General features: G+C 39.0%; 1 protein-coding gene across 1 annotated transcript in view; it reads right to left on the reverse strand.

Annotated features, from left to right (window-relative positions):
* Window positions 1-25,297, reverse strand: part of diaph2 (diaphanous-related formin 2) — a 420,052-nt gene that overhangs the window by 23,247 nt on the left and 371,508 nt on the right. Inside the window, exons 28-29 of the mRNA XM_016477051.1 lie at window positions 22,116-22,208; window positions 20,731-20,781 (exon numbers count right to left, since the gene is read on the reverse strand). Of these exons, the coding sequence (XP_016332537.1) occupies window positions 20,731-20,781; window positions 22,116-22,208 (144 nt within the window). The remainder of the gene's footprint in view (window positions 1-20,730; window positions 20,782-22,115; window positions 22,209-25,297) is intronic.

Genomic DNA, 25,297 nt, shown 5'->3' on the forward strand with positions numbered 1-25,297 from the left:
AAAAAAAAAAAAAGACTAAAAAGACATTTATTTAATACAGAAGTGAAATTTGAGGGGTGGTAACCATGATAAGGTGAGAATTATTTGACTGTTGATGTCACCTCAACATTGCACCTTCCATAAGGCAACCTGCTTCATTTCGAATATGTGAAAGAAACCCAATTTCATTTTTTTTTTTATGTGAAATTTCTTCACAGGTAAACTGTGTAAATAAAATACTGAGTGCACTTTAAACATTTATCTTAAGCCTAAAATTATTGAACAATTCAAATATTTCACAACGGTATGCCTCTCTAATAACAGCATACCTTTGTCTATTCTCCAGCTGCCACATGGAAAACATTAAAATAAAGAATTAAATAAAGGCTTGAAAATCTAAAAATGGTGATCAGGCTCTCTGCTGGGCTCTGGTTAAATGAAGATTAAGGCTAAGCTGAAGAGGTGAAGGGCCTGGCGAATTGAGCCCCTGCAAATGGAACATTGCACAGAAATAGACATAATCTCACAAAGCCATATTTTCCATGAGAACGGAATGCGTCAACTTGTCAACCATGAGGCACTGCAAACTCTTTTTGAGCTATCCACTTGGCCCTGAGCAGAACCAATTAGCTTTATTTTGGCAACACGCATTCTTAAAAAGCTAGGCTCTTGACTGCTGGCGCAGGAAGGAGTTGTTAGTTTTCATGTAACTTGGAATTTTTGCTTCCTCCTTTGATCTCTGCTCGAGCCATCAAGCCATCAACATCAAGTAAATTAGTACTTTAGGATTAGATCTTTCTAATCAAACAGAGCTGTCATTCAAATGATGGGCAACTAAAAACATTTTTTTTCGGAACACGAGTCCACCCCTTGATGCTGTCATAGTATCCTGATGTACAATTTGGGTATGTGTGTGTGACGAGTGGGGTGGGGCCGAGAGCCGTGGGAACGGAGCGAGGCTGGTGGAGTAAATGATAATGCGCGACACCTGCGCCACTCACCAGTCTCGAGTCCCACAGAGGAGCTCCGGAAGGATAAAAGGAGGAGTGACGACAGTGTTGGACGAGAGAGGACCAGGTCTGGACTATATACGTTGTTTTGGTTTTGTTTGTGCGCGGCAGTCGTCCGTGAGGGGCTGCCGCGCTATTTTCAGTTTTGTGTTTATTTTATTATTAAAGTTATGTTTAAATGTTCGCCAGTTCCCACCTCCTTCTTCTTGATCTATGAACTGTGTTACAGTGTGTATGAACAACTTCAGACTAAAGCACATATCATTCATATTTATTTTTAGATGCCATCTTACCCATGAAGAAAGGATGTTCCCCCCTTAAGCAGTGAAAATGGCATATTTAGTCAGCAGATTGCACAGATATATTTATTCATGTCATTATATAGGGTCTGTTAATTTTCTGATCCTTCAGCCAAAGATGAATATACGCTAAAATTATCCACCGTAACCAGAGCCAAGGGAGAAAGAATAAACATTATGGCATCGTAGAATATATCATAATTTTTACGATTCCTGACTCCTCCATATCTGGGTGTGCAGCTACTTGACTGAATAAGGAGGTTAGACTGTGGACAACAGCACGCTGTAAACTTTACAGGGCATTATAAATTCCTGTCGAGATGAAATCAGAAACCATGAGGGACTAGAGAGAGAGAAAACAGACATTACCTGTGAGAACACAACAGCATCTCCCCAGAGCTTTCTATTAGCATTTAATTGACAAGGCTTCTTATTCAAACACTCCAGTTGCTCTCCTCCTCCTCCCCTTCCTGCCCTCTGCCACAGGCTCTACTCTATTCTTAGCTTCCTGCGAAAAACTGCTCCACTTTCTCATTTATACACACTACAAATTCCTTACATTCACACTATGAATACTGATCATAACAAATGTTGTGACATTTAAAGGAAAGATGGAAAACAGACAGGAAAGACCTATAATACTCATTATATGGAGGGATTTCAGTGGTTGTCAGAGAATCTATCTATCTATCTATCTATCTATCTTGTCTGTCTGTCTGTCTGTCTGTCTGTCTGTCTATCATTTAGAATTGAATTGGGATTGCATTTTATATATAAAATCTTTCCCAGAATGCATTAGCTGTGCTGTATTTCTTTGACGTCCAGTAAATTCCTATTCAGCCTTGGTGGAAGCATCGTATTTGAAGATCTGGGCTTGAACACAAAGGTTGCAGGTTCAGTTTCAAGTGGTTTGACATCACAAGCCTGTGCGCTTGAGAAAAGGTACTATATCCCAGGCTGCTTCAGGGTAACTGCCAGCGCAATTAGTGAACTGTATGTCAACTTAGATGAGGGGGCGACTAAAATAGAGGGTAAGCCTTCTCAACCTTGCTTGGCTAAAAGCCTCACAAATGTCCCTATAAAAAAGATGCAAGATTGGATAAAAGCGACTGAGGCGATGCCATTCAAAGAATCTCTGTGTCTGGCAGAGAGTTCACTTCCTGTTTACTCCTGAATGACAACCGTACCTAATAATTGTGAGCTCTCTGGGTTGAGGTTAGAGGAAGTGACAACCACATGACAGGAAGGAGTGATCTTGCATTGTCACACTATTTACTTGAGAGAGGGTCAGGGCATCATCAAGTTGCACTGGGGTTTCTTTGATTAATGCTGGCATTAATAAAAGACTATTCCTGTCCAATAAAATGGCTTCAGATAATAGATGTTGCCATTCTAAGCCAATAATAGTGTCTATAATGGAATCAGCAGAGCTGAAAAAGGCGGACTTTCATTTCCTCTTGTGGGCCGTATGTTTTGAACACCCCATTGTTCATCAGATCCTGCAGCCGATAACCACTGAATTTGCATGTGAATCAAGAATGCTTCATAACCTGTCCTAAACACTGGCTATGCAAATGACATGACCCAGAAAAGGACAAGCATCTTCAAAATGAGGCAAAGTTTCTCACATTTTCAGAAGCACCAAAGGTGCAACAGTGTAGCAACCGTGTCACGCTGAGCCATTGCCGTCGCCTTATCAGATTTTGCCAAAAACAACAGGTTCTCAGCCATGGAAAAAAAGGCTAGTATCAACAGTTTGTTCTCTCCAGGGTTGACAGATGGGTTGGCTGGTATGCTCAATTTGTGCAACACAGGCTTCAAGGTGAACGTGAGGAAAAACTATAGACACTAGAGCTATTTTTTGAGTCATGATGACACTAAAAACACAAGCTCGCCAATATAACACTGGAGGACCTGGTGTCTGTCAGCTGTGTTTGAAAACGTCTCACTGTAACTGACAATGTGTGATATTTATCACATTGACAAAGAAAGATTCGCTGATTCAAAGTGAAGCAGATACTATACAGAAATGTAGAATTTGGTCCCCCCTTTCTGGTTGGAAGTGGTACAATCCACGTGCTTGAGTTTAATCAGGATACGCATGTGTGAAATCACCCATTTGATGTGTTACAACAAAAAATAAAGAAAAAAGACATGAATAAATAAATACCGGAGATGTATCCACCTAGGATTTGTGCCACAAATTAACCTAAAAAACAGAAGCAGCACATGCTGTGGAAAGGGAGTGTCCATCTCTCTTCTCTGTCTCTCTAAACCTCAGCCATGGGCAGTAAATAAGCTGGCAGTGAAGAGAGAAGGTGCGATGACAATGATGTATGGTCTTGAGTACTCTACAGCCATTCAGCTTGCTCGCTCTCTCTATCTCTCTCCCTCTGAATCATGGACAACATCCTACATTAGCAAGGCCAAGTTAAGTCTGCACTAATTCCAATTTATTCAATCTGCTGCTCAACAGAAGCAGGCGAATTAAAACTCTTCTCCTAGGCCAGGCATATCAGAGGGCTCTGAACTTTCTTCATCATGTGACATATACACACACAAAACCGGAATTTATTAATTCCTCACAGCCCTCAGGCCTTATTACGATGCAACTCAGTGAAGGCTAAGTAACACAATTCTTGACCACAACTCTGCACAGGAGCAGACAAAATAGACCATGTGAGACGACAACAGATGTGGTCTGGTTTTAACCCCATCACACTCCTCACCAACAGTCAGTCCTGGAGAAGTGTGTCAGCGGGATGTCATGGGGATCGGGCACATGCGTCTGCTCAGCTAACTAGCATGGGGTGATGTCGTATCACAGGATTGAGGAGAAAAGAACTGAATTATGGAGGAGAGAGTTAATTATGGATAGGGAGAGGCAAAGGCTTCGACGTTTACCTGAGACACATGGCTGCTTCAGCGTCTGGAGACACAGCTTGTCCTTTGCTGCGAGATGCTGCGCTGCCTTAATTGAGCATCTGCATGCTAAATCTGATTTTTCTATTTCACGAGAAACGCTGCGATGTGGCTACACTTGTTAGCTGTTTTCTTAACAAAGAATGACAGTGGAAAGTAAGTCTGAAACCAGGATGAGACAGAATTCTTATGCAAAAAGATATGATCACACCTCACCCTTAAGGGTATATCTGTAATTGACAGCCGAGACAGATGCTGCAATGATTAGTCAAAAGAGGAAATGAGCCTTGCGTACTGATGAAGAGGGGCCCTGAGAGTGATGCAGCTCTTCATTAAGTTTTTAACATCTCATCGGTGACAATCGATAATGATGTGGACAGGGTTTTTATTACCCATGTCACTGTTATGGACTCATATTACATTCTCAAGTAAAAATTAGTGCAACACTTGTTACATTTACACCATAATAGAGTGCAACCATTAGGTTGCAAAAGTAAAAAAATCACAATTAATATTAAACAATAGTTTATAAAGCTTTAAACACAGACCTACTGTGAGCTACGAGGTTGATTAATCAATGGTATTAGATTAAAACCAGGGCTTTTTTTATAATCATGTTTAACAGTGGAATTCCTGGAGAAAAACTAACTTACCCATGATTTTGCAGAGAAATCACCACTTTAAAAATGAATGGGTACAATACTTACAGAACCAAGGCCGCTAAAAAAGTTTACAGGAACTGTTGCACTCTATGTTCAAGTTACTATTACAAACACTTAATGAAAGCTACTTTCCTTTTTTTTTTTTTTTTTATCAACTGAAAAATACAACTGAAAGCCTCTCCCTTCTCCCATGTTGTGATAGAGGGCATAATTCAACGACTAAAATAAACGTTAAACAATATTTAAATAAAAAAAATAATGGTAGAGATAAATTAGTATTGGTCAATTTACTATATACTAGTCAACAGCAAAAACAACACTTCAAACAGTCTCAGTTAGCTGACAGTAAGAAAAGATAACTAACTTAAAATTAACATTAGTTTCTATTGAAAATGTCAGTAGTTACTTTTTTATACTGAGTAACACAACATTGAAATGCAATACAGTACTTTTAAAAGTAACTCTTCAGCACTATTATTACCTTCCCTACAATTACCAGTTGTATATGTCAACAATTTCACTTCAATTAACTGACTTATTTTTTAAAAACCTTTGTTTGACCTGTTGATTAAAGCAGGGACACAGGGAGCACACCTGCACTTCCAAAGAATTGTAATAGACTGTCAGTGGGACTGGGATGGAAAAAATAAAGGTAAAAAAGCAAAAGCAAACAGTCAGTGTTGGGATGGGGGCTGGTGGGAGCACTGCTGGAACTAAAGAGGGGTGTGCCTCCAGAGCTTGGGAAACAATTCTGCCCCGGGAAGTCAAGTCATTCTGGATGACATTCGCACGCTGTGCCGGAGGCAGAGGGAGGCGGCATTGTGTGGTGCTGTGGATTAATGATGCCATGCACACTGAACCCAGCAGCTGTAATTAAGAGGTCATGTGTGAAACTTTTATAGAGTTTGCCCTATGCACCGGCATCTCGCCGCAATGTGAAAACTCCTCCGCCCATTTTGAACAATGCTCCTCACTTCGCTCAATCTTCACTCTAATGCTATTCTTAGATGCAATTCTCAAACACACTATTTGATTACGACTTTATGTGATAGTTTCACATTTTCTGAAGAAAATATAAGTTGTTCATACCCATGCAAGACTCACTGCCACAATATTAGGTTGTTTATAATTAGGTGTATTAAATATATGCAAATATATGCTGATTTGGTGCTCAAGAATCATTTCTTCTTATTATCAATGTTGATATTTAAGTTACAAAAGATAGATTTGTCAAATAAATGCTGTTCTTTATTCATCATTACAATTTCCACAAAATGACAAGTTACTTTCAACATAGATAAGTAGTAAGCAGATAACAATAAGAACCATAATTAATAATTGAATACCAATAATAATTGATAATAATTGAGCACCAAATCAGCATATTACAATGACTTCTGAACTTTTAGCACTGAGCTAAAACTTCAGCTTTGCCGTCTCAGGACTAAAGGACATTTTAAAATATATTCCCATGGAAAGTAGTAGTAGTTAAAAAATAAATGAAATGTGTTTTCCTCATAACATTAAATAACAACATACATACAATATTACACTGTTGTAGCCAATAAACTCATGAGAACACAGTTTTTTTTTTTTTTGGCTTTTATGCAGTGTCCTTTGTGACAACCCCTTTCAGATCTTTCACTGAGATCAGGCACTGAAGACACAAAATGGACATCAGCGTCAATCCATTTAGTCCTATCCCAAGGGTATCTTAATGGCCCAGGCCTAATCCTGGACTAAGGCCTAGCAGCGGGGCCCTTGGCAAAGTTTAGCCTGGAACATCCACTAGTCCCCTTTTCACAAGCCTTAAAACATTCAAAGCCTTCCATTTAAAGAGAGAAACTTTTGTTGGCGCACAAAGAGCCAACCAGAGGCACTTCTATAAAGCGAGCCCCGTTCAAAATCAGATTATTTCCACTCAAATCCCCCTTTCTTCACATGTCAGTTAACTATGTAGTGTCTTTTGTCTCTTTGTGAATAACCCATTTCACTATGATGGTCAGTGGATGCGTATTTCTGCATTTATTGCTACATTTATTCCTAAAGCAAAGAAAGAAGCATATTTCCCCCTACTCTCAATTTTTTTTTATTCTTTGAAGAAATCTGGGACACATGCCCCTAAGGAACGCAAAGTGCTTTAATTTATTCCCACCTTTTCTCTCTGGCTGCCATCTCCAAGGCCTCTTTCTATGCCCAGAAGTGATTTGTTCAGGCTGGACCATCAAAGCAATTATTGTAGAGGCCCGCTTTCCTATTATGAGGGGAGATGACTGACAACAGCGGGACGGTTGAGGGTGGAGGGCACTTGGCTCCAATTTATTAGATCTAAAAGCTCGTTCCTCATTGGCAGCTCTGCAAATAGTGATACATAAACAAAATGCACGCTGTAAAACATCGCCGCCTTTCAATTACAATATCAGTCATTGTCAGCACCTCATTCGCCATGGGTGACTGATCGGCCATTTAAATAGGTCAGGGCACGGTAGACATGCTAAGTGAACGTTTGGGTCAGATGTCAGATCTTGATATAATTAATGTAACACACATGAGAGCAGGGGCTCTTCTTTATTAAGGATCTGCTCCATTGCACAACCAGAAAGCATGGCGATTGATAGAGCAAACCACTGGGGGTCTAAGGCACCACGAAAATATTCTCTCTTTATTGTGACAAAACCAATGCCCACCCTAAGGAATGATGTACGGGTAGGGGTGTGCGATATATATCGTCTGTGAAAATATCGTAATTGTTGTTTTAACGATGTGCGATTTGACATTATCGAGTATTTTGCAAAAACCATTCAAAACATCCCTACAGAGCGCACGCATACATTACGTGAAGTCTAGACTAGTGCGTGTGCGCATTTAGTGTGTTTTCTTTCACTGCATGATTCAGTCTATTAAAATGCATTTAGAATGATCACAAATTCAAGACATGATGGCAGAAAATTTATATATTTATACCACTTCATATAGTTATTCAATTTCACACGAAGAGTGCCGTTTTTCTCCAAAAATGACCATAATTACAAATGTGACACTGAATTAAATAAACAATAAGTTCATTAAGAGACTTACGTTTTAGACACCATATTGCTTGTTTTTGCTCTATTTCGCCAACAAAAATCATTCCGAATACAGCCACAGCGCTGTTTTGTGTCTCTGAGCAACATGACGGTGTTTCGTTCTTGAATGAATCAACCGTTTAAATGATTCGGTTCAATCGCAATGACTCACTTATTAACAGTGACTTGCTGCCACCTGCTGGCAGTTTTAATGACAAATTTCGGCTTTTTTTTTGTTGTTGATTTTTTTCATGTTTTAAATCATTTCAAATATCAGTATTCAACGTTTTATGTTTAATATATCAAAACATTATTTATGCATTTGTAATTGCAGGTTAAATGCATTCATGTCTTGCATTAAACAAAATACATGTGTGTAAATACATCTAAATGCAACTTCAGATGCAGCTTCTGTGTTGATTTAATTTGCTTGGTAACAGCCCAAATTTCTTATTATTCTAATTCCCTGATTAAATGTAAGAATTTGACTCAAAAGATAATGGACACTTCTTGAAAAAATGGTTTTATAAAGGTAAAAATGCCCATAAAATGTAAAAATCAGTTTAAACTTATTGGAAAAGATTAATTTCTATCGGTATGAACTGACCACCAGACAGAATATGAAGAATATTAAAAACATTATGAGTCAGCTGTCTTCGGCAGTCCTTAAGGTACCAGCACAATAACACACTCAGCAAAATATCGTCTAATTATTGTCATCGATAAAATCCCAGAAAATATCGAGATATTATTTTTTGTCAATATCGCACACCCCTATGTACGGGTACAAACATGGGAATGAATGGAAGACGGGTTGTGTGAGAGTGTACAGAGTGAATTTAAATGAGTGAGTCAAAAAGACGTGGCATGAAGCTAATAACTCTCATGGCTTTGTGCACCAAAGGCATTGCCTTCAATAAAAGCCCCCTTTCACCGACTGTTTCCTTTCTTCAATTATTTAGGATTTATAAGCACAAACCATCTATTCTGTTCCTAAAAGATCCCGTAAAAAATGAATAACCGGCCCATCAGCCTTATCGACAGTCATAAAAGTTTTACAATGGGCATAAGAAAAATCCATCCTTCAGACAGCCGGTTAGCAGCACTGTAAACATATTAATGAAAATATCTAAGACGGAATAAGATATGCCTTTAAAACTCAAGTTTACAACATGCAGCTCCAGAGATTTTTACATGCTTTTAAGCTAATCAAAACGTATGCGAGGTGCAAATGAGCATTACTGTGAGTGTTTGTAGTGTTTATACTTGTCACAGAGGATGACAGAGGGCATGAGTTCGATTAACGCCGTTTTTCTCAAGTGCCGTCGCTGCCTCCAGGTTGTCACGTCACATACAGAGATGGTTGTGCCCTACTAAACAACACACATGCATGCCTCAGCGGGCGCAACCTCCTCATTCCTCAGCCATTGTGCAGGACTATGGGGAAAAGGTGACCTGACCCAATGAAGAAAGCACATCTGCTGGGAAAAGAGCTCTGTAGTTGAGGTAATGTAGCGCATCGCTTCATCCTGCAGTTATTTTTCCCTCTGGGGCAGAGAGGTTACTTAGCCACACCAATTCTGGCTGATTCACTGTCCGCGAACCCCCCGCCTTGTGTTCCTGTTGCACAATGGCCTCACGCTCGCATCCACACTACCTATTCTTAATCTGGCGTTTCTGGAGAATGGGTTTGTTCAAGCCCACCGTCTATTTTAAAACCCACACATTATTCATCTCTTACAGGGGAGCCACACAACATAGTAATTTATGGAATTCATGAATACCAAAGGTGTCTCGTGGAGGTTTGCTGCAGTTGTTATCTTTCTTGTCTATGCCCCTTTGAATTTTTAGAACAAACGAGACGACGTTCTGTTCCTGGTTTATGCTGTTCAAAAGCATGGATATCGAACCATCGCATTGGTTTAACGCTGAGTTTATATTCTACTTAACACAAACAAATAGTGGCTTGGTACTCCAAACGTTCATCTAGTCATTCATCAAGTAGTCTATCAAGTCAGTGAGTTCACCGAGCCAAAACTGAGGCACAAAGATAAACACTGGCTGAAACCCGTAACCTTTGATTACTGAGGATATTCACCCATAGCTAGGTATTTAGCATAAGTCCAGCTTGGGGCTCTGAGATCACTTACAGGGGGGTTGAAACCATGTCAGCTTGTATCCTCTTACTAACCTCCGTGGCCTGTTAAACAAATTCAGACTACTTAGTGGGAACCTCTTGACCTACTTGAAAACGTCATGGTCTGCAAGAACATTAATGAAATTGAATTTGAATAAAATAAAAGCTCATTTGCAATTCCAGAGAGCACTCGGACGCCCCCGTTAGAGTGGAACTTCTCTTGATCAATTACCGTGTCTGCAGTTCACTGACACTTATGCTCTTAAACATTTACTCACAAACAGAAAACGGCAGATAAACGGTACATGTGCATTTATCCCTTGCTGGGGAGTAATCTGACTCTGTTTTCTTTGCTCTCAACTAGGGGCAAATGTAGCTGAAACATTTCTGCATTATAATTTCATATAGTGTTTATGCATGAGTTTCACTTTAGAGCAGAACTGCTGTAAACACTGTTAATGTCAACACTGCTTGGGTCGGAAAACACATTACAATATTACCCTTAGCATAGCACTATAGATTCAAGCAAGGAAAATACAACAAAATGCACACTGCTTTTGGGAAAGATGAAATTAAAAAAGCTTTAAAAAATATACAAATCCTAGATTTCTCCATAACAGCACGTTAAAGTATAAGTCTATTTAGACAGTTTCAAGTCTTAATATATTAAATATACAACATCTTGGGCCAGACTTGATGCACAGAAAAATATTCCCTTTTAATGGTACTATGAACTTACGCCCGAGTAACATTCTTACTAAGTGACTTCAGGTTAATTTCCACAGAACATCAAGTACAAATGTGTCTAATGTGTCTAGAAAAAGCACAAGATACATTTCACAGGCTCTTGGGTGCTTGGTAAAAGCGTGGAGGTGGCATTTCATTTGCTCTTTAAGCGCTCCAATACGGTTGTTTGAAGACTAATATCGTGTGGGTGAGCCTTCCATCTAAGGAGAGTAAATGTTGCGGATGTTGTGAAAATGAAAATCAATTACAATGACACATGTTGCACACACATTGCATCACTGTAGAGATGAGAAAACCTAGATATGATTAGCTCTAGGGAGGTAATAGAGAGCATAAGATATCTCCATGATCATTGACTCCAGTTTGATGTACTTTTAAGCGCATATTAAACTTTTAAAGGTGATGTGTATGATTTTTTGATGATAAAATACCCTGCTATTCCAGATTAGTATGCAAAGGCTGTAAGTGAGACATTCGTAGGTCGATTCCCTTGAAAATGTAAGCGCGCTATCAAAACTTTGCTCTGTTTGTTTGAGCAACACCAGTGATGTGAGTTTTGGGGAGGATTATGTGGTTGACTAACCAATGACAGACAGTGGGAATGTTTGGGTGATATTAGTGGTGCAAAATTACACACTAAGCAAAAATGCGGAAACCTTTGCTGCTTTTCAGGTGAAGATGAAAAGAACACAGTGTACAGTCACATATCACAACTTCCTCTGAGCCAGAACAGGAGGAAAGAGAAGGGGACTGGACCAATGAAACCAGTGGGATTAGTGCTAAGTAACTAAGTGGACCATATCACTTTTCCATTACCAGAGAGGAATAGCTATTTGGATGGCTGAAATCTAAATGAAAAGGTGGAGCACAGCTTTAGTGTGGATGCTCATTCAAGTGTAAATGTTGCACACTGTTCAACCTTCTTTTTTAGCAAATGGAAATTTGCGGTCACATCTTTGAGCTCCATCAATAAATAAACCAGACGCAAATAAACAGATAAATAAATAAATATGAGACGAGTCGCAAATGGGCATCCGTCAGCATTAGTGATGGAGCGATGGCACAATTCCCCGAGATCAGCTTTTGACCAGACACACAAGCCTCTTCTGCTTTATTCAAGCTCTTTCTATTTCTCTCTCTCTCCCCCTTTATTTCTTCCCTGTCTCCTCCCTCTCGCTAGGCTTCCAGATTTTGCCCTCTCGGTGCTCTCGGCTGTGTTCTGCCTCTTTCCTTACATTATTTTTTGTCTTTCTTTTACAACCTCTCTCTCCCCTCTCTCTTTCTTTCAACAGGACTGCACTGAGAGGCAGTGGTGGTGTTAGTGGAGCTGTGTCTCTTTGTGCTGTGTCAGTGCTTTGAAAGCCACCGGTCTGATGGAATTTCTGGTGTTTCCCCACAGTTATGTGCCATCATCAGCTTCTGCCCCATTCAGCACATCTCTGAACCGTCTGCTCCCTCAGGCAACACAAGCAAAAACAACTAAAGCTTACACTAGCATTACCTATTATCACTATTAGCAATGAGATACCTCTTACAGACTTTAGTGAAAAATCCCATCTAAATTGTATGTATATTCTGTATATTCTACTGTTATTCTTATTGCTTTTGACAAGGTGGGTGGGCATCTCACATGAACACTTCACAAGAATCCCTCTCTAAACCTGTGTGCTCTGGGTTGAGAATTCAAAAATCTGGTCAACCTGTAATAATAACATTACCAACCCTATTTTAAAGTCCTTCATACTGTTTTAACATTCATATACTACAATAAGGCTAGGCATTGTAATAGCTAGCACTAAATAATCAATTAATACAGTGTTGTTATTGTTAACTAAAACTAAATAAACCTGAAAATAAAGCAGAAATAAAATAAAAAATATGAATATTAGATGTCAAACTTAAATCTGAAATTATTTTAAATTTAACTACTAAAATTTAAATAAAGCTAAATAGAAATGTTAATAAAAAATACAAGAACAACTGAAAAAAAAAAAAAAAAAAAAAAATATATATATATATATACACACATACGTGTGTGTACGTTAATTTCTAATGTAATAATGTATTAATTTCTACATCTACTAATGCACTTTTAACATTTCAATTTTATACATTAAGATTAGTTAATGCATTATGAACAAATAGTTACCAATAATCAATAATGCATTTAATAAATGGAGTTACCAATAATCAATAATACATTTTATAAATGACCATTACCTAGAGGAATAAAACCACTTAAGATTGTTGTTCATTGTTATTTCATAATGTCTAATGCATTCACAATGTTAACAAATTGAACCTTGTTGTAAAGCATGTATCAATGTCAATGATCAATACACCACACCCTCCATCCTAAATATCATATCATATCATATCATATATAAAGATATCACATATATCATATAACAGATATCACAAATAATAATGCAATACACAGCAGAATGCACCAGGGGCAGTAAACAACAATCTCCTTCGTCTTCTCCACATTCAGAGAGAGATTGTTGTCACTGCACCACCCGGCCAGGCGGCTCACCTCGCTCCTATAGTTTGTCTCATCTCTGTTGCTAATGTGCAAGGCCCTTCCAGACTTGCTCTACATTCAGCTGTGAGGGGTCACATTTGAGCAGACAAGAGTGCATCCCTGGAGTATCTTCATATATAGTGTTTCACAGTACTGAGCTGTTTATTAGTTAATGACTTCCTTCCACGATACTGAGCTTGACTGCCCAACTCTACATTTGAGCTTCAGAAAGCATATTTTTTACTCTCCTCGGGCTACATCATCTTGTATAAATACAATATATTCCTCACACAAAGCATAACAGAAACGCTTCTATACTGAAGTGAGTAGTAAAATAAAACAGTGTACAGTACTTTGACAATCTGACAGTAATTCTGTCAAACTGCCACTGTGATTCTTTGCCTATGGCATGCACATGCTATTGAATCGATCAAAAACGAACACGTGCGCTCTGGCAGCGTGCGCACTAGTCAAACCCCAGGAAAACATTTGGGAAATGAGCACTAGTCTCCTACCTACTCCCATAATTCCCCATACCTACTTATTACATGCATCCACCTCTGCAAATGGAAAGGTAAAATATTAATTTGCACTGCAGCGCCTGACAGATCCCAGATAGTAAGGACACACAAATGCAGCCGCTCTTCAGCCGCTATTTGTCTGTGGTAATAGACACCTCACACTGTTAAATTGTGGGGTGTGCCACCAAAAATGGCATTAAAAGCTAGCGTTGTCCTTTATTCTCCTCTAGCAGAAGCGAATTCCTGTGAACGCTGCTTTATTTACGGTAGGCCTACACTGATCGTTATTGGAACACTCTCTCTCCAATTCATCATGACTACGGCTTAATCACTCTGCCGAGGTTTTCGACTGTGGACATCCCTTTGGAGTATTATCAAACCAATATTTTAAGGATGGGAGATGTGAGGGCTGTGTTTAAAAAGCTCATTGGGTCTGATTTGAGAGATACAGCTTTCACTTTTTCCCCGAAGTGAGTTATGACTATATTAAGAACATCTCAAGCCGGGAGTGAAATCAATTCCGTAGTGAAAATATGCCGGGCTAAAATCAGATCAAACTCTCAATTATGCGCTGCTGAGGGATATTTGCCCTGGCAAATTGATCCAGTATTGACAATTAGCACTTAAGGTGACCTTTCATAAGGCCCATTTGTTTCCGCTTTATGCAAATGACTGAGTACAGCAACAAAAAGGAATAAGTAAAAACAAAACATAAACCCATAAAAACTAAAAGCCTATAGAATAGCAAAAATAAAGGTGACACCAGAAAGCTTTTTTTGGCCTATGTTTCCGTCTTGGTCTCTACTCGCATCAATTGGAGCTCCCCTCATGCTGGGGGAGAAGGCAGTGGACAAAAGCAGCCAAGCCTGAGGTCCTTTATGGTGCTGTGCAATTGACTTCCTCCTGAAAGGGCTGTCGCCGGGAGCCGACCCGGCCTTCTTTGCACACACACAGAGCACAAACTCCTCGAATCCACGGTCAACACTGTGTGCTCAGTGTTGGGGTAACAAGCAGCCACCAGTTTCTTTTTAGCAGACTTTAGAGGTCGAAAGGCTCTTGTTGGAAATCAAATGGCTCAGGTCGACACACATTGACAAATGGAAAAAGGAGCCACACAGAACTAGCATTTTACCAAGATCTGATTTTTCTTTAAGAATGGATGTGTGTCACACGGTCAGCTTGTTTAAGTGCCTTGATAAAACCACCAATCAGATATATGCTCTGTGGTTGTTCAAACGCTACATAAAATCCTCATCTTTATCTCTATCATGGTTCCTCACCAACACCAACAGATGACCCTCACAGAGTCTTTATACATCTAAACTTCGACAGAACGCATCTTTACTTTCGAATTTAAACTTCACCATTACACCATTTTTCCATGGCCTCTCAGCCCCTCATCCCTGTTCCACACAGCTCCACCCTTTCTTCTGAAGAAAAATATCCTTATCTATCATGAGCAGGTGATAAGTCTTGAGAAAGTGTCACTGTGCAGCACTTCTCCTTATTGATATCTGGGATCTACTAAGTCATCCACACCATCGCAGAGTGCACTACCCTCTGGTCCCTTCAGCCCTGAGCAAATCACGTTAGCCCTTCTTCCTGCAGCTGCGCCCTGGGGTGAGCTACATGAATAACATCTATCAACACCCTCAAGTGGAATGCTTGAGGTTTGGGGAAGTGGGGATCTTAGCTGTCAGGCGAAAAGTGTTACAGGCAACATTACTATCTAACGGCTGTGGGTGTGAGAGTGAAGATAAAGTGTGTAGGTGGTTGGTTTGGTGCGTGTAAAAAGGAAGCGGAGAGATCAGGGATTAATTGCTCAGGGATTTACGATCGCAGTTTCAGGTTTGTAATATGATAACACCGATTAATTATTGCAGTAACAAAGGATGTTTTTCTGTCAATATTGCAAGGAAGTAAAATGACAGCAAAAACAATGGGGGTAGAGACAGGGAGGAAGTATAAAAAATGGCCTTGCTTCATTAAGAGGCAGAGGTAAGGAACAAATTATGGAGAGATCATTTACTATGTGACGGGAAGGGAAGGAGAGGAAAAAAAAAACGTAATCTTTGTCTGGCTTTCGTATTCTCTACCGTCTTCCTCCTGTCTTTCTCATTTGCTACTTCACAGATTCATCCCTTTTCTGCTTTTAAAATTTCATGACTGAAAATAGGCAATTTAATCTTCATTAAACATACAAGGCTCATTTTCTCCTCTGCCTGAGCGAATTAACTAGTAGACCAGGGGCAGAATAGACACTGGGGTTCAAATCCCATAACCCTGGCACGCATTATATCGCTGCGTCTGTTTTTAATAAGCCATTTCTCCACAAATCAAACAGGAATCCCTGAACCCAGGGAAACTTTTGATGGACGAAAGAATGAAGGTGAAAGCCCAGGAAGGGAAGGTTAGAGATTTTAATGACTTGGAAAGGCAGTAAATAAATAAAATTGTCTCCCTCAGAAATCTGATTGATGTGCCTTTTGGGATGCCCCATATGAAAGAGCTACTCAGCCTGTGGCTTTCATCTGCGACCAGAGAAATCGATGCCAAGGATGCATGAGCAGCTACCTGTCTCTATCCAACAATCTCTTAGAGTACCCTTGGCATTCAAACAGAAGATTTTTAGTGCGGAGTGGACCAGAGAAAGCCTTCATCACAAAATACCACTTTCAAGGTTGCCCCTGAGATCAGTGCAGAACCCTAACACAAGCAAAAAAATATGTAGAAATCCACCGTCAAAAGTTTCTAAATGCATTGGCTGTAACGACTAGGAAAACCATACAGGTGCATCTCAATAAATTTGAATATCGTGGAAAAGTTCATTTATTTCAGTAATTCAACTCAAATTGTGAAACTCGTGTATTAAATAAATTCAATGCACACAGACTGAAGTAGTTTAAGTCTTTGGTTCTTTTAATTGTGATGATTTTGGCTCACATTTAACAAAAACCCACCAATTCACTATCTCAACAAATTAGAATCCTTTATAAGACCAATAAAAAAAAACATTTTTAGTGAATTGTTGGCCTTCTGGAAAGTATGTTCATTTACTGTACATGTACTCACTACTTGGTAGGGGCTCCTTTTGCTTTAATTACTGCCTCAATTCGGCGTGGCATGGAGGTGATCAGTTTGTGGCACTGCTGCGGTGGTATGGAAGGTTTCCCAGGTTTCTTTGACAGTGGCCATCAGCTCATCTGCATTTTTTGGTCTCTTGTTGAATTGGTGGGTTTTTGTTAAATGTGAGCCAAAATCATCACAATTAAAAGAACCAAAGACTTAAACTACTTCAGTCTGTGTGCATTTAATTTATTTAATACATGAGTTTCACAATTTGAGTTGAATTACTGAAATAAATGAACTTTTCCACGACATTCTAATTTATTGAGATGCACCTGTATTTGCCATATCAATACAAATAATTACATCTCAAGTCTTTCAGTGGAACACTCGAAGAGTGTACACTCCACATCAAAGCAACAACTGAAGGCCATTAAACTGCAGAAAAGTCACCGAAACACAATGTGCTACGAGTCAATTCATGCTATTGTGTAAGCCACAGCATCTTATGGCTTATACTTTTAGTGGGCAAAGCTAGGAATACTGACAGCATTTACAAAACCTGATAGCAAAATATAGGTCAGATCTGACCAGGGATCCTACATTAAATCGGTCTTTCAGACCTCTTTTTCCTCCCCTGAGTTTAAAAATTGTGACACTATTTAAAATGGATTACCTATTTACGGTATCTCTACTGGCACAGTGCTTGGGTCTGATCTTGAGCTGAAACGGCTGCATGCTCATGGTCGTGTTACCATGTTACCCAAGTAAAAGGCAGTCTGCTGCCCTAAGGCTGTAGCACGCTGACCTACATCAATGCACCAATGCTTCAGAGCCTAATTAGTAGAACTTATAAGCCTAGTAACCATTTTGTCATGTTTGGCTGGTTTCTGTATTGTTACATGCATGATTAATGCAACTATACTGCAAATGCTAAATGACAATCACTAAATCATTTGGGCTGGAGATGAGGAGCATGCTATTTTGTTTAAGGATTCTGCTCATCTAAAGCTGCATTTTAAAGGGATAGTTCACCCAGAAATGAAAATTCCGTCGTCATTTCCTCCACACTTCTTTTGCAGAAAACAGAAGAAGATATTCTGGGGTCACTGGAGTCCAAACAAAATTGTTCTTTTGGGTGAACTATCCCTTTAACTACAAATCCTAAGTAGCTTCTTGGCAAGCTACAGTTTCAAAGTAGCTTCTCCACAAAGTGTTAAAGCAGATGCCTGTCCTCAAATAGCTCCTCATTCACAGAGGCACATCCAAAAGTGTCCTAAAGTAAAGATGTCTTAAATTATTAAATCAATTCTTGCTAGAACACTTACATTTTGAGTAAATCCATAACATATCTAATTAACGCTGCCTTTAGTTATTGGTTAATAAATTGTTAGATCTCACTCACCAGTGATTGAGTTAGAAGCTAAGAATCAGTTCAGCGGAGACATTTTCACTGCGTGTTGTGTCCTACTACTGCTTTACACTAGAACACTCTGACAGTGTCTGACAGAAAAAAAAAATAGATTAGCTCATTTATGAGGGTGTGGAAAGTGCCGTTCAGTATTTATATAAAGTGGTAATACAACGAATTGTACCACAGACAGCTGCGTTTTCCCTCTCGGGATTTATAGTGCATGATTCCCATTGATATCAATGGATTTGCAATGTAATGTAAACTCTAGTTTGTAGGTGCACACTCATAGTATCTTTATTGAGAGAACTAGCTTTCGTCTCTTTATCTCAAATGCACACAAAAATAAAGAGAAAGCGAAATAGTCTTACAGTACATGCTACACAGAATTGACACTCTACATGCATGTGGTACTCTTTATTGTGTTTTACTGTCAAAATGACAAAATTCTTTAGAGTTAGTCATTATTTTATCCTTTTGTATCTTTAAGACGAAGCAGAAGCCACTTCCTACTAGTTCCATTGGGAGTGGGCGGGATTAATGCACAAGTAGTAATCCTATTCGCTAACACTCACCAATCACTGTCCACACTTTGATTTCAGCAATTCAGTTCAAAATAAAAGTGATTAATATTCATGAGCCTAGCAGCCTGTCAGACCTTAGCACATTTTATAGTATTATTATTTGTTGAATTTGTAATATTATTTTAGGACTATTTTAGGACTATTGCATTAGTTTCTGTCTTTTTACAGAAACAATTCTCAACAAACCCCACTGATCCAGACGCTGAACTCATACTGATATATTCAGAATGGTTCATGTAGCATATCAGTAAAACAGCAGAAAGCTACAAGATAAAACACATTCACTGACATCATAAATAATGTACATATTCACCAAAGGGCTCAGTGTGGTACTGGATATGCTTTATACAGGCATTTCTGTAGCTGTGCCATTCAAAGGCGTGCAAAGCATAATGGTGAGGGGAATCTGTTTCGTGCACACATTAACAAGTCATTTCAGGCATATAGAATATAAGAAACTGGCATACACACACTGTGTGCAATAAAGCTCTATCACAGTGGTTCTAAAGCAGGCCAGGGCAGAGAAAGGCTAGAATCTATTAAAAAGTGAGAATTTTTGGTGCTCTGTGCATGGGATGACACTTAAACAGAATGGCAAGCTTTATAGGAAGAGTAAAGAGAGAGAAAAAAATCCATGAATGGGAATTAAGGAAAGCAATGACCCTTCAGACAGATCATTTCTATTCGCCTTTCACAGGCGTGGACGTGCTGCCATGCTTCATCACTGCAAGGGTGCGCTAGTTAGGTAATCTACCGTAGGATGGCTAGAAACAGGAGAAACTAGCCTGAGCTCCGACTACTGGAGAGGATAAAAAGGAACGTCTGCACTCCCAGATCAAAAGTTGATTTCCTCAAAAAGAATCTTACCTAATATATGTGAACAAAACATCTCATCACACTCTTAGATAATGCTCAAATCAATGCACTGATGGAAATCTTGTTGGGAGTCAAATATTTCTAAGGCTTTGTTCACACTGCACTTAAATCAGATTTATTTTTCAAATTTATTCTTTAAACACAGACATGTTGCAAGTAAAGAAATTAAATCAGACAGTTCAGACAAATGTTCCCTCCGCTCATGTCCATTATAAATGATATTCTATAGCTATGTCCAAGTTCACTCATTTTAGCTCTTTTTATTCATTACACGTCATATTTTTGCACGTTGACAGAAAAATGTCAAAAAATGACAATTTATTTTAAAATCCTTATTAAGTAAATCACAAACAACTGGAAAAGTCATGGAATCTATGATAGCCACTTGCCATTTGTACCTGTTTCACTGCACACAGCACCTTCTTTATTTTTATATTGCTTGTAATTTTCACTAGCCATTGAGTTGTTCATCCGCACCACTTAATTCTGATTATAACACTTTTATAACTGTGTTTCATTGGCTCTGTGTTGAGATTCAACAACAAAGATGGATCTAAACTATTACATGCATTTTGCATGATGTTATGTGTCTATATCCGATTTGACTATTCAGGCTGGAAAATTTCCAAAATGTGCATATTAATATGTTTTGATTAGAGTTTGTAAACATTTTATTCTGATATTCAGACTACAATCAATTAAACGTATTTGAGTTGAAAATGCAAAAAAAAACAAAAAAAAAATCTGATTTCAGGCAGCCTGCCTGAACAAAGCCTAAGAGAGAAAGCTATCTATACACATCCAGTTGTGGAGCTCAGTATAGTTTGTTTAGAGTTCAACCAAAAATTGTTTCTATTCCAGGCAATAAGCAAGTGTTATAGGGAGAACAGCAGGGCAAGTGGGGTAAACATAGGTTCATTTTGTTACCATGGTTAGCACCTGGCCACCGAGGTGCAGAACAGGAAGAGCTTTGATCACCTGCAACAATGACGAAGTGGAAATTGACAGAAAAAGAGAGAGAGAGAAAAAGAGGGAGAGACGTCAAACAAGAGGTATTTCAGGAGTTCGTAACCAATTATCCACTCTGAAACTCTCAGTGTTGTCAAACCTCAGCCCACACACTCATCAGAAAAAGAAAGAGAGAGAGAGAGAGAGAGAGAGAGAGAGGACGAGCGACACTCAGCACAAGAAAGTGAGCGGAGAGAAAGAGACAGAGTATGAGAAAGAAGAGAGAGAGAAAGAGCACTGGTGAGGTTTAATCTACACACTCGCTTCTCTCCTAAATGTCAGTCTTATTCAAACAGATGTCAGGGAGACTGGGCCACAGAGCTGGATGGAGTAGGTGAGCTCTGAGCATGCGGCTCTCTCTTCCTGGCGGCAGCTGGTTGGCAGGCTCTGTCAGGGGCTTGGGGGCCTCGCAGCCCCACTGAGTGGGAGACAGGTTTGATACAGCATGACACCTTACTTATTCATGCCCTCTTATTAGACCTCCGCACTGACACAAGGGATCATGGGAAGAACTTTTTTTTTGCAAGATGAGATGAAGTGAAGCCAGAAAAACAGTGCAGGGACAAATCAGCGCTGCTGAGCATGCTGGTATATGGAGATGAGGTACACTGATGTGGCGATCTAAAGTTTCCCCCATGCATTTATACATTTTTTTAAAGTAGCATAACTGAAGTGTACAATGAGATATTAGAATCGTATTACTGAAATATCATGTGACACTGAAGACTGCTGCTGAAAATACAGCTGTGACATCACAGGAATAAATTACATTTTAAAATATAATTAAAAAAATAATTAATTGTAATAATATTTCAGAATATTACAGCTTTAACTGTATTTTTAAACAAATAAATGCAGCCTTGGTGATCATAAAACACTTTCCAAAAAATAACTAAGCATAGGAAATGTGTTCATGTTTTAAAAAGTATGCAACAGCACCATTAAAGTATCATAAAAGTACTTCATATGAATAGTGCATTATACAAGTCTATTGAAGGTGAACAGGTTTATTTGAGGAACAGACTGAAACTGAAGCTACTTTATGGTGCTTTTGTGTCCTTTTCAAAGCAAGAAAGCTCTAGTGCACATTCTTTGTACTTCCATTAAAAAATAACAACAACAACAACAACAGGTACATACTTCAAAACATCTCCATTTGTGTTCCACGCAAGAAAGGTCATTCAGCTTTGTAAAAACATGAGGATGAGTAAATGATGACAAAATCGTAATTTGTGGGTGAACTATTCATTTGAAGGCAATGTGAAATGTAAAGCAAGATGAGGTGCAGATATAAGCAGTCTTACCATTGCGTGGGGTTCGTTTTCTGCGGTCACGGAAGGCTGCTCCAGACTGCAAGGCCTCCATCAGACTGTCCATCACCCCCGTCTCGTCACCTTCTGTAGAGAGAACAAAGTTGCCTGTCAGAGCTCAGTTCCATGCACAACACATTCACATAGACTCCAACTCACATGCACAAATCCACACACTGTGGTCAGGCAACTAAAAACCGAGTGTGGGAGTAAAAGGAAAAGCGAAAACAGAACAGCAATAAGGCAAGGCAAATGGGGCAGAGGGTAAAGAGAACAGCGCGGCTCCCTAAATGCACTAATGCTTCGAGGCGGCGGCTAACATATGGAGAGGTGCCAGAGGATGAAAGTGTTCACTGATGGCCATTGACAGGTATTCGCTCTGTGACTTGCACAGGGGAGCTAAGTGCTCTTTACCAAGATTTAGTGTGGAGCCGGTCAATACAGGGGCTTTTTATCATTGTTCGATGACAGTGGGATGTGCCTCGAAAATGGTCGTGCCACCGAAGTGCAACGCGTCTCCGCGGCAAACGAGGTTTGACTTCTAAAAGACAATGAGGTGTACGGCTCATTGACAAATTGCAGGGAGAAACAATCAAATTTATGATTTATTAATTCTCTCAGCAAAATATGGAGGAATAAGAGACACTTTAATTGTCTAATACAATTTTTTTTAAATCTTTTTAATTGCCAACATTCCAGAAATATGATGATACCCTTGCAGTGTGATGTTATAAAGACGACACCTCATTATGATAATGTATCAATTAAATAAACACATAATTAAACATTGTTTTGTAACAATTTTACTAAAGAAAAAAAATATATAATTAAGATATTAAATAATATTTAAAATAATATAATATTTAAAATGTTATTTTACATAATCATATAATCAATACAAAATCAATAAATATTGATTAAATATCAGATTACATATGCTACCTCATTTCTTAATATGCAGTCACATTCTTCCACAACTTAATATACTGTATTTCCTTGACTTCCACTTGTAAACTTTCAAAGCAATTTTTTTCTTGCATGGGCATATGGCGCAGAACATCTAAAGCATCGGTCAACGATGGGGTTCAGAAATAATCTTTGGGTCTTTTATCTGGGTCATCTATCTTTACCCAGCATTAATGAGACTGAGGGTCCCCACTATATCATAGTGGTCCAGCAGAGGCATTATTTTAAACTAGAATCATTATGGTGACTTATTGTTGCGTGTGGGATTGTTTCATCAATTCTTTTGTGTATATGATCGAGCCGCTCTGTGGAAATATTTAGTGAATGGGTTGGGATTCGACGTCTGCCTTGGCAGAGAGAAAATGTCTGTGGCGGAGATGCCGTTAGCTTTAGGCAGTAGTTTCAGGCGTGTTAATCAATCTTTTGTTTCCTCGCGCATTCAAAGTAGATGACAGTCAGCAAATTGAATTTACAAAGAGGAAGAAAGTTGACACGGCTAGATAATTCATTTCAGAAAATGCCACACACTCGCTACACTGAGGCAGAACTGCACAAGTGCATTTTCCGCTGGAAGCAGCAGCGCGAATACTTGTACGTTAAACACACAAAGGCAAAATATTATGATTAAAAAGAATAAACAAACAGTAGCAGTGGGATAAAATGAAAATAAAACGATTCATGTTCTTTTCAAGCCTGGCTTCTACTGTATCGTTTTCTCAAAAATCAAAGCAGCGGTTCATACAGTGTGCTGTGTTTAATAGCCACCCAGATTAAATCAAGCTAATTAAACTAGCTGTTCCAGAACAAACCAGAGCAGAACAAGCATGGCTTATCTCTAATTGCTCTTCAACACCTTGGCAGATAGCTTTGCTCACTGGTTTAAACCAGGACATGCATCTTGCTGGCTTCTTCCACCGAGCATGCCATCGTCCTCTGAAAGCAATGACAGTTCCTAAAGTAGCTGCATCCCAAAGTTTGCGTCCCCAAAACACGTCCACATCCATCTGACGCCCAAGCTAGGTGTGCAGGGGGCAGGTAAACATTTATTACAGGCACCATGATTCCGGAAACTTCTCGACAGCTCCCTCATTTCCTTCGTTTTGGAGACTTAGACATCACAAGGGGCACCTGACACTTTGATCAATTTGTCCTACTTCTTGCTTGCTTAACTGTAGCACAATTCATCATCTGCAATGGCCAGGACAGGAGAGCTGGGAAGGCTGGGTTCACAGAATCTCAGACACGAGAAAGCAAAATAACTAAAATGGGAAACATGCTCCCAAGCGACCCATGACTGCTCCATTAACAATGTCCTGTTGGGCCATGCTTCCACAAGAACCAGCTGGACTCTTGATCTCTCCACATGGATCTGAGAGGAACTGCCAGAGCATGTGGTCTACATTATTTCTCTGTCTCATCAGTGTAGGATGTTTTAAAAAAACAACTGGAAAACCGAAGATGTCTGATGCAATATTATTCAAGGAACACATTTAAAGTTAACTCTAAGATCAATCAACAACACTGTGCCCTTTTTGCTTTGTGACAAAACTCAGGACAAACAGTCCTCAAGGAAACACAACAAAAACTTTTAAAACAACTGAACAAACACAACATATACATATACATATACATATACATATACACAACATAATATTATTGTTTTGGGAGTGTGAAATTAACCAACACAACCACCAAAATCACTTTTGCCATTATCATAATCATGGCATATTAATTTACACGCTCTTTTGCTATAGACAGCATAAGTGGGCTAGCAACAAATTACTCATGTAAACAACTTGATACACCACGGCTGGGAAAGTGACATCGCTTTTTAGACAGCAGTTCAATAAACAAGAGGTTAACAATGAGTATTTTACAGTCACATGTTTCATTCCTGGAAGAATCGGTTTGTTCGAATTATTCAAATTGGTTCAGTGAATGAATCAATGACTCACTCATAATTTACATTTTTCATTCCTGAAGAAATCTGTGTGTTTGAACGAATTGGTTCAGTGAATGATTCTATTTACTTATAAAATACACCATCTACTGGTGCAACAATGTAACTTTCATAAATAATAACTGAAAAATAATACACAGACTTGACAGTCTGTGCAAACACTCATATTACGTATTAAAAATATATGGATAAATATGACTAATTATTCATATTTATTGCTGTATTGGTGCATATATAATTTTAAATATTT

Source organism: Sinocyclocheilus anshuiensis, unplaced genomic scaffold (genome assembly GCF_001515605.1).
Source record: "Sinocyclocheilus anshuiensis isolate Anshui unplaced genomic scaffold, SAMN03320099.WGS_v1.1 scaffold20, whole genome shotgun sequence".
Lineage (NCBI taxonomy): Eukaryota > Metazoa > Chordata > Actinopteri > Cypriniformes > Cyprinidae > Sinocyclocheilus > Sinocyclocheilus anshuiensis.